The sequence below is a fragment of the Malania oleifera genome, chromosome 3 (genome assembly GCF_029873635.1).
Source record: "Malania oleifera isolate guangnan ecotype guangnan chromosome 3, ASM2987363v1, whole genome shotgun sequence".
Taxonomy (NCBI): domain Eukaryota; kingdom Viridiplantae; phylum Streptophyta; class Magnoliopsida; order Santalales; family Ximeniaceae; genus Malania; species Malania oleifera.
The window spans coordinates 105,244,575-105,254,878 of NC_080419.1; the positions used below are offsets into that span (position 1 = coordinate 105,244,575).

At 37.9% G+C, this 10,304-nt stretch overlaps 1 protein-coding gene across 1 annotated transcript; it reads right to left on the reverse strand.

The window, feature by feature from the left end:
* Positions 1 to 7,546: 7,546 nt before the first annotated feature.
* Positions 7,547 to 8,171, reverse strand: LOC131152038 (probable steroid-binding protein 3). The gene has a single exon (XM_058103621.1). It carries the CDS (start codon positions 8,040 to 8,042, stop codon positions 7,740 to 7,742), a length of 303 nt encoding a protein of 100 aa, XP_057959604.1. The 5' UTR covers positions 8,043 to 8,171; the 3' UTR covers positions 7,547 to 7,739.
* Positions 8,172 to 10,304: the final 2,133 nt, after the last annotated feature.

The following is a 10,304-nucleotide window of genomic DNA, read 5'->3' on the forward strand; positions in this document are numbered from 1 at the left end:
CTTAGCATTCACATTTTGGCAATTTTTACTTTAACTAAGAAATATTTATTTCTCAGCTGCTAGCTAATATAGCAAAAGAGCAATCCCGCAAGATCTACGGTTAAAATATGTAACTAAATTTATAGCCTGAAAGAAATTCTCTCATAAATTGTATGAGATCTCATTGAAACAGAAAAATGCAAAAACACTGCAAAGTGGTTGGAAACTAGCATAATTCTTGGAAGGCAGGCTCTGAAAGAAAAAGGAGTATAGTAAATAATTTTAGATGATTAGTCCATTTTTTTTATTAGTCCATTTTTTTAGTAAAAAAAATTTATTCTTCGTGCAAGTTACAAGAGATATTGTCATACTGTTAGCTTTTATTTATTGCTTGTTGCTAAGTTTTCTTTCTTCCTTTTCTTTGGAGAAGAACTCTTTGTCCTCTGATGTTCTGTAATATCTTTATCTTCTAATATATTTCTTCGTTTGATCTAGAAGAAATGCGTGTGATTCCCTAACAGATTGAAAATTTTCATAGTACTCCAAACCCAAAATCCATGGAAGAAGTATCTGTGGCAACAGCATTTTTGTGAAGACAGCTATTTCCGCAATTTGATTATTCTTTTTTCCATTTTACAACTGCCAACTTGGCTTTTAAAATTTCACCATACATTCAGGTGGTTGTTTCTAACAAGTATCATCTGCTGCTAAATGCTAATTGTAGCAGCTAAAATAAAATGGTTAGAACATGGTTTTGGTTCTCTTACAAAATACCATGAACTTGTAGCTAAAATAAAATGGTACACCAATTAGACATAAAAGGAAGGCACAACCTAAAAGAGGAAGGCTTAAGATGGACGAGTTATGACAGAAGAAAGGAGAGAATAAAAGATAATTATGTGCACGACGGTTTAAGGTTAACACCAATTGAAGCCCAGATAAAATGAAATCATTTAAGATGGTCTGGACACGTGCAGCAAAGACAGCACAAGGAAAAATTATTTGATTGAGGTGGTGGTTGGCTTTTGAATAAGAAAAAAGGCCAAGAAGAACATAGATTTAGACAATAAAAGATGGTTTTTAAAATTTTGATGTAACAGCAAGATTACCCTTAAGCAGAATAGAATAGATAGAAATAGCCCATGTATCATGCCAAATACTTGGGGCAAGCGCAAAAGCTTACTGTCTGTTTGGTTGGAGAGAAATGGATGGAAGAGAAAAGAAGATTATACGAGAAGATAAGAGAAAAGAAACTAGTTTGCACATTATTTGATTTAATAAGAGAAAGACGTGTAAGAAACATGGGCAAAGAAAATGAAAGCCAATTGTCATTTGCAAGAACATCCCCCACAAGGCCACTTTTTAAAATTGTCTGAACATGTTTTAGTCTTTTACAGTAGTTTCTCTCCATTTTCATCAAATTTATGAGAGAAGAAAAGTGACTTTTTTTCACTTTTTTTTTTCTCTGCATTTATGCCATTTTTGTGAACCAAACAATATATATGGAAAGAAAAACATTTTTTTTCTCCTCTTCTCTCCACTTCTCTCCAACCAAAAGGACAATTAGTTTGTTGTTTTTGTTGTATTAACAAAGCCGCTTCAAGGGGTCAAATCTTCTTACAGATCTCTTAATTGTTCTAGTCAAGCTTAAGGATGCTTCAAGGGACAAGGATGCTTTAAGGGACAAAATCTTCTTATGAATCTTCCAATCATTCTACTTAATTTAATGACATGAATGCCTAGAGACCCTACATTTTAATATCAATCCAAATCCTTCCAAAAAATCACAAATAATCTCAAACTCTAAAAAATTTATACCATAGTAAATGAATTCTTCATCCCTAACAAAAAACAAATCACGCAATGGGATCTCTATGCCAGTATATCTAATGTATCTCAACATCATTGTAACTATACCCTTCTCGATCTTTTGGCTAAGCTCAAGTGCACTACAGTTATCATTGTTGAACTGTTGGCGTGAGTTGTAAATTAGAGAGATAAATGGGAGAGATTATACAAATCCCTTCAATTAAGGGTAAAAGAATCCCAGCGATAATCCTCGCCTTAGGTTTTGTAAATTACCAAAAATAGAGAGTAAAAAATTTCTATTTATACTTGTAATATTTTTTAGGAAAATATGTGGAAAAATGGTTGTTTTAACATGGTATCAGAGCCAAACTTAAACCCTAGCCCGACGGCCGTCTGAATCTTCCTTGCCCCCAACGGCCGTCTGAATCTCCCTCCCTACCAGCCGCTGTCTTGTATAGAATCGGCGACTCTGGCCGTCATTCTGCAACCCATCCACAGACTCCGGCAAGCGATTCCTCTGCATCTGACTGTGTCATTCTACAACCTTTCTCTTTGCAGACTTTGGCAAGAAAATCCATGGCCAACTACGTCGCCTGCATCACGAGAGCGCTGCGACAATCTCGACGGCAAGCAATTCCTCCAATCATTGAAATCGGGCAAAGCCAAACACTCCGACAATCGTCACCAACTTTGTAACCGTCACCGACCTCCAACGCCATCATCCTTCGGCGTCATCTCCGTCGTCTGTGAGTGGTCTAAACGCTCCGTTGTCTTCATCCTCTGTTGTTATTCCACCTTCACCACTTACAGCTCCTCTGTTGTTGGTCCACCTTCACCACTTACAGCAAATCTGCGCGTGGCCTATACACTCAAATGGGAGACTCGAATACCCCTCCCAAATCTGGTGATGCCCCCCTTGACCCAAATACTATTCTTTCTAACCTTTTTACAACCAAGATAGCCGAAGCCTTGACCAAGGCTCACACACCTACCAGTTTTCTAGAACCTACAACCGTCCCATTTGGAATTAAGTTGGATGGTTCCAACTTTGCTCTCTGGTCCCAAGTGGTGGAGATGTATATCTCCGAGAAGGACAAACTGGGCTACATTAATGGAAAATTACCCCCTCCATCTTCGATTGATATATCTTACCGAAAGTGGCGAACGGACAATGCGATTGTCAAAGGCTAGTTGATTAACTCCATGGACCCAACCCTAATCGGCAATTTCATTCGATATCCTACTGCTAAATAGGTATGGGATTTGGTTGCTACAACTTATTTTGATGGGGGAGATACATCGTAGGTATATGAGCTAAAACGGCGTGTCTCTCGTCTCCGGCAAGGTGGTGGATCCTTGGAAAAATACTATGCCGACTTACAAGGATTATGGCGTGAAATTGATTTCCGCCAACCAAATCCAACGGAGTGCCCAACTGATATACAAAGGTACAATAATATGCTTTAAGAGGACCGAGTCTAAGTTTTTCTGCATGGTCTGGACGATAAACTCGACGACATCCAGAGTGATGTACTGTAACTGCACCCGTTCCCTTTCGTGGAGCAAGCCTAAGCCCATGTTCGGCGAGAAGCTCTCCGCCAGGTGGTGATGAATACGATGGAGCATAAAGTCCCTGCTGGAGCCGTGCCTGCCTCCCGGAGCCTCAAGCTTCGTCAATGGCCTCCTACACATGGCCGAACGGGTTCGGGTTCCTCTAAAAATTCTCGGTCTTCTTCCAAAATTGTGAAATGCTCTCACTGTGGGAACTCAAAACATACCCGTGACAATTGTTTTCAATTGCACGGGTATCCTAATTGGTGGCCCGAATTTCAAGAAAAAAAGAAAAAGGAAGCAGCACAGGTTAATGGTAGCACATGAAAAGTTGTTGTGGTTACAGTTGACCTGTGCCTTTCTCTAATTCCCTCCAACGACCTGATTCGCGTGACTGCCTCTCCTCCAGACTCAGGTATCTCTCGTCATGCCCTGCTTAGGCATGGTAATGAATTGTATAGTACTGCATGGCTCTTGGACTCTGGGGCCACAAAACATATGACTGAGCAGATTTTACCTCCCGCTCACCTCCCCGGCGCACCAATATTGCTAATGCCAATGGAATTATTTCACCTATCACTGGGGCAAGCACAATAACTCTATCACCTTCATTATAGTTGACAAATACTCTCCTCATTCCTTCCTTATCTCACAAACTCTTATTTGTGAGCCAAGTTACTAGAGATTTAAACTATATGGTCCTACTGTACCCTAATTCTTGTTTTCTTTAGGATATTCTCACCAAGGAGATAATTCGGCATGGTACTAGGAAGGGGGGATTATACTACATGGAAGACTTCCATCTGGGTCGATCACATCAGGTGTCCTCTCAGGAGTCCAAGATTCAACAGATATGGTTGTGGCATCATCATTTAGGTCATCCCTCATTTGGGTATTTACAACATTTATTTCCTAATTTATTCGTGAATATGGATCTGTCTACATTTCATTGTGATGCTTGTATTTTGGCAAAAAGTCATCATGCCAATTATCCTTTACACTTGAATAAAAGTGATACTCCATTTACTTTAATTCACACCAATGTATACAGTCCCCTCTCCTTTACTTACTGTCTGTAGAGTGCGTTGGTTTGTGCTGTTTATTGATGATTGCAGTAGAATGACCTGGCTTTATTTTATGAAAAGTAAGGATGAAGTGTTTAATACTTTTCAATCCTTTCATATTATGGTTCGGACACAATTTGCCTCCTCAATTCGAGTCCTTTGCTCGAATAATGGTGGGGAATATGTAAATCATCAGTTCAAGTCTTACTTTCAGAAACATGGTCTCATCCACGAGACGTCCTGCCCTTAAACTCCGTAGCAAAATGGGGTTGCCAAACGAAAAAATCGCCACATCCTTGAAACTGCCCAGGCTCTCCTTCTAAGTGCCCATGTTCCTGCTCACCATTGGTCAGATGCTGTGACCACTGTTGTGCATCTCATCAACCGCCTTCCCTCCAAACTCTTGAAGTTTAAGACTCCTCTTCAAGTTCTGTTAGGTTTCGTTTCACTACCATCTATCCTAATGCTACCTCCTCGGATCTTTGGTTGCATGGCTTATGTTCACCTTCCAAAGAATCAACGTACCAAATTGGATCCGTGTGCTCTGCGATGTTTATTTCTAGGGTATGGTACACACCAAAAGGGATACCGATGTTATGATCCCACTACTCGGAGGTTTCATACTACCATGGATATTACCTTCATGGAATCTGAACTCTTCTATTCTTCATCCTCCTCCACTCCCTCACTTCAGGGGGAGACACCAAGTGAAGAGATGAAGTGGTTAAGTTTTGATTGGCTTGCAGACCAGAATAATCAGAATGACAATTCAATGGCAACACTAGATATGATCACAGGGTCTACACCAAATGAGGAATCCCCCTTGCCTACAGTATCCACGGACTTATCTCCTGTGAATATTCCTGAGGTAAGCCATATTATTACACCCTACTTTACAGATAATAGAGTCCTCTACTAGATATATCTTACCTTTCAAGCACAATCGTGGTAAACCACCAAATAGATACTCACCAAACACAGAGGAAAGGAGATCAAGGTACCCAGTTACCAACCATGTGTCTACGGAAAAGCTACTTGAACCTCTCAAGACTTTTTCCAAAGACCTATCCACATGCCAAATTCCCACTACTGTTCAAGAAGCACCAAACGATCCTAAATGGACACAGGCCATAGAAGAAGAAATGAGAGCATTGTTAAAGAATCAAACATGGAGGTTGGCTCCACTACCCAAGGGGAAGAGAACCGTGGGATGCAAGAGGGTGTTCTCTGTAAAACACAAGGCAGATGGATCTATAGAAAGATACAAGGCAAGATTAGTCGCAATGGGATACACCTAGACGTACGGAGTAGAATCTCAAGAAACATTTTCACTTGTAGCAAAATTGAATACAGTCAGGGTTCTGCTATAACTTGGATTGGCCTTTACATCAATTGGATGTAAATAATGCATTTCTTCATGGCGATCTTGAAGAGGAAGTCTACATGGATATTCCTCCAGGATATACAACTTCCTCAAAAACTGAGGTTGTGTGCAAATTGCAACGGGCATTATATGGATTAAAGCAGTCTCCTCAGGCATGGTTTGGACGATTTAGTATGGCAATGAAGAAACATGAGTTTCATCAGAGTAACTCAAACCATACACTATTCTTGAAATATCAACAAGGCAAGGTAACAGCATTAATTTTTTATGTTGATGATATGATTATTACACGAGATGACAAGGAGGAAATTGCTAGACTAAGAGAGCAACTGGCCACTGAATTTGAGATGAAAAATCTAGGAGGGCTGAAATATTTTATGGGAATAAAACTTGCTAGATCAAAACGAGGTATATTTCTTTTCCAATGAAAATATATCCCAGATCTATTATGTGAAGTATGTTGGAATGTTGGAATGTAAGCCAGTAGACACTCCGATTATTCAAAACCATAAACTTGAAGAACACCCAAACCAAGCTCCAACAAACAAAGGCCAATACCAGAGATTGGTTGGCAAGCTTATCTATATCTCACATACCAGCCCGAATATTGCCTATGCAGTAAGCGTAGTAAGTCAATTCATGTATCAACCCAGTAAAGACCAAATGGAAGCAGTAATCCGAATCTTACGATACTTAAAATCATCTCTAGGAAAGGGACTGCTATTCTCAAAAAATAATCATCTCAGGATCAGTGGCTACACAAATGCAGATTGGACAAGAAATGCTACATATAGACGATCTACCTCAGGATACTTTACCTTTGTTGGAGGAAATTTGGTCACTTGGAGAAGTAAGAAGCAAAAAGTGGTGGCACTATCAAGTGCTGAAGCAGAATTCCGTGGGATGTCAAAAGGGCTATGCGAACTTTTGTGGCTAAAAAGACTTATGTCTGAAACAGGTTTCGCCCCTACCTCTGAGATGGATCTTTTCTGTAATAACAAATCTGCCATTGCTATTGCACATAATCCCATACAACATGACCGGACCAAACACGTGGAGATTGACAGACACTTTATCAAGAAAAATTTAGAAGCTAAAATAATTTGATTTCCATTTGTGAGGTCCGAAGACCAACTGGAAAACATTCTGACAAAGGCAGTATCAAGGAAAGAATTCTACAACTCACTAGACAAGTTGCACGTTGAAGATGCGTTCACTTGAGGGGGAGTGTTGGCATGAGTTGTAAATTAGAGAGATAAAAGGGAGAGATTATACAAATCCCTTCAATTAAGGGTCAAAGAATCCCAGCCATAATCCTAGCCTTAGGTTTTGTAAATTACCAAAAATAGAGCGTAAAAAATCTCTATTTATACTAGTAATATTTTTTAGGAAAATATGTGGGAAATTGGCTGTTTTAACACGGACATGACTGCAACTTCTCTACTTAATAAAAAGATGCATACAATACATCCACTTTCCCACAAAGAATCTGGAAGCTAAAAGAATCCATGTACCATCCAAAGCTCCAAACAACTATACCATGAAGAAAGCACAAAAAAAGGACCAAAATCAAACATGTACACATTACACAATCTTCAAACGAAACCGCAAGGCACATGACTTTCATACATGTGCCGCAGTTCAACAAATTAACCAAACCCAGAAATAATCCCCACACAGATACACACAAAAAAGAATAACTCCTAGAGGGTCCGAGAAACCAAACTAAACATTAATCGGTAAGCTTAAGAATGCCAAGTTCATAAAACCTCCCAATCGTTCATTCATTTATGCTTTCTGAACCATACACAACCCATCCAACCCACAATCCACAGCACATTATTCTCGACATAGAACTCGAATTTCAACAAACACAGAAAAACCCAGACACATTAAAAGCCCATTCATGCTAATAATTATAAGTATAATTATAATTATAATTAGATAGATAATCAAGAGACAAAGCGACCAACAACAGGATACTTAGCTTCGAATTTCTTCTCCCAGTCGTTGAGCACGCCAATCTCTTTTTCTGAGAGGCCGTCCAGAGAGGCGCAGATGTCTTCTTCATTCTTGGACATCTTGGCTAGAGCTCGAGTCGCGTTATTGCCGGCGAACATGACGTAGGGGCCACCGGGACCGTAGAAGGACCTGCCGTTGGTGACATCAAAGACGCGCTCCTTAACCGCCATGTATATCGGCTTGGACGGATCTGAACCGTCGTATTGCTTCAGCTGATCGGCCGTGAACTCCATTTCTTTTCTCCACAAGCGCGCACACAACAACGCACAGAAAGAGACAGAGAGAAAGATAAAGACCAGTACATAACAGTATTTTCAGAAAGCTCCATAAAATACTATAAAAAGAGAGTTTATATGTCCTAATAGTACGAAACATGATGGCCACATTTTCGATTTAAATATAATTAAATTTTGAGTGGCTGTAAACTCACGGCCTAGAATTTATTACTACTTAAATATGTTGGTGAAAAAATTAATTGATTTTGATTAGGTCACTAAATAATATGACAAAAAAATTTAATGTGATAATTGGAAAAATTACATTTTTAAATTTTTAAATTTTATTTGAATTTGAAAATAATTTTTGGTTAAATTTTACTTAATGAAGTATTATTATAGAGAATTTGCAGATTTAAATGTTATTTTTTTGTATGTATTCTCCATTTGCTCTCTCTTGAGAGGCAAAAAAAAAAAATTTGAGACATTTTTGAATTGAAAAGCATGCACAATTTTAACTTTAAATGATATGTCTACAAGTTTTCTTTGTTATCAAATTGAAGAATATTATTTAAAATTGAAATTGTGCATATTTTCAATTTTGAAATGTCTTAAAAAAAATTTATAAATGTCTTGAAATTTTTTATTTTTTATTTTATTTTTTTTAGATATGTCGGGTTTTTTGGACTTACACACCAAACTAATCTCACGCCTACGTCAGTCATGCCAAGAATTTTTTTTATTTTTGTAATTATTTTACTTGTTTATCTTTCTCTCTAAAAATTATGTATCTTATATTGTCTAGTTATAACTTAATACTTTTTCCTCTCATCCACCCTTCATTCATATTTTGTACATATTATACAATTGACAACAACGAATGCATATAACCCACTGAAAGAGACGGAGAAAGAGATAAAGATGAGTAGATAAGAGTATTTTCACAAACCTCGCTAAAATACTTTAAAAAGAGAAGATATATGTCCTAATAATATAAAACAGGATGTTCAACTTTTTAAACTTAAATTTTTAGATTTTCAATTTTTTTTAAAAAAAAAATTACTAAATTTTGATTGGTTGCAACTTGTAAACTTATTGCTTGAAATTTGATTTCGTTCTTTCACTACTTAAATGTTTTGGTAAAAAAATAATTAAAGAGAAAATAATAATATTTATGTAGTGATCCGAAGAATAATTTTTAATAATGAGAGGGAGAGAAAATAGATACAGAAATAGAAGGAGGCCGTAGACTTCATTGACGAACGCTCCGCGTTCGTCGACAACATTACATTTTGAAAATAATATTAAATAATCATAATTGCGGGAAATTGCCAAGCTTCGTCAACGAACACAAGGTTTCGTTGATGAAGACCTTAAGGATTTCATCGACGAATACAGGGCTTCGTCGACGAGAAAATACCGAGAGACGGATTTCGGGCTTCTAAATTTCGTCGACGAATACAGGGTTTCGTCGACGAATTTACTGAAAGACTCATCGACGAGGTGACGTGTCTCGTCAACGAATCTGGCAGTATAAATGGAGGGAAACCGAGATATTTTGTCATTTCTCACACTGCTCTCTCTACGCCACTCTCTCCTTCCTCTCTTCGATTCCGGCCCCACTAGTCGCCGGATCGACGATCCGAGGTTACCACGACGCTCCTGGCGGAGTTCTCTACAAGTCTGCCGGAGCAGATCATAGGGAAAACAGGTTGGATTTCATCCCAAATTCAAGGTAAGGTCTTATGGTCCCTTTTTGGTTTTATGACAGTTATAGGAAATGATATAGGCAGAAAAATACTAATATTATGTTCTAACATATGTCGGTTTCAGGGTGTTTTGTAGGAGGCCTTGCGGGTGTTAGGCTTGTATTCCCTAAGGGCTTTCCAGTAGTTAGGTAAAGGAAATATGCTATGTTAGGTATTTCTTAAAATACTATACAGCTTATTTAATTATGAGAATTATGTATTTATGTATGGTGTGGCTTGTGAATATGAATATGGTATGGGTATATGTTTTACGAATGCTAGTTTCATGATTTTACGAATTTCAGTACCATAATTATGTGAATTTCAATACTATGACTTTATGGATTTTTAGTACCATGATTATACGGATCTCAGTACCATGATTACACGAATATCAGTATTATGATTATGCAGTTTCAGTATTATGATTATTCAGTTTTCAATATTACGACATGTGAATTACAATACAGTTATGCAGCATCATGGTTATTACGAATACTTCAGAATCATGGTAAATCAGATAGATATGTAT

Bases quoted from the DNA above. Each gene is read 5' to 3' on its own strand.
- LOC131152038 (XM_058103621.1), bottom strand. From the start codon at position 8,042: ATGGAGTTCACGGCCGATCAGCTGAAGCAATACGACGGTTCAGATCCG.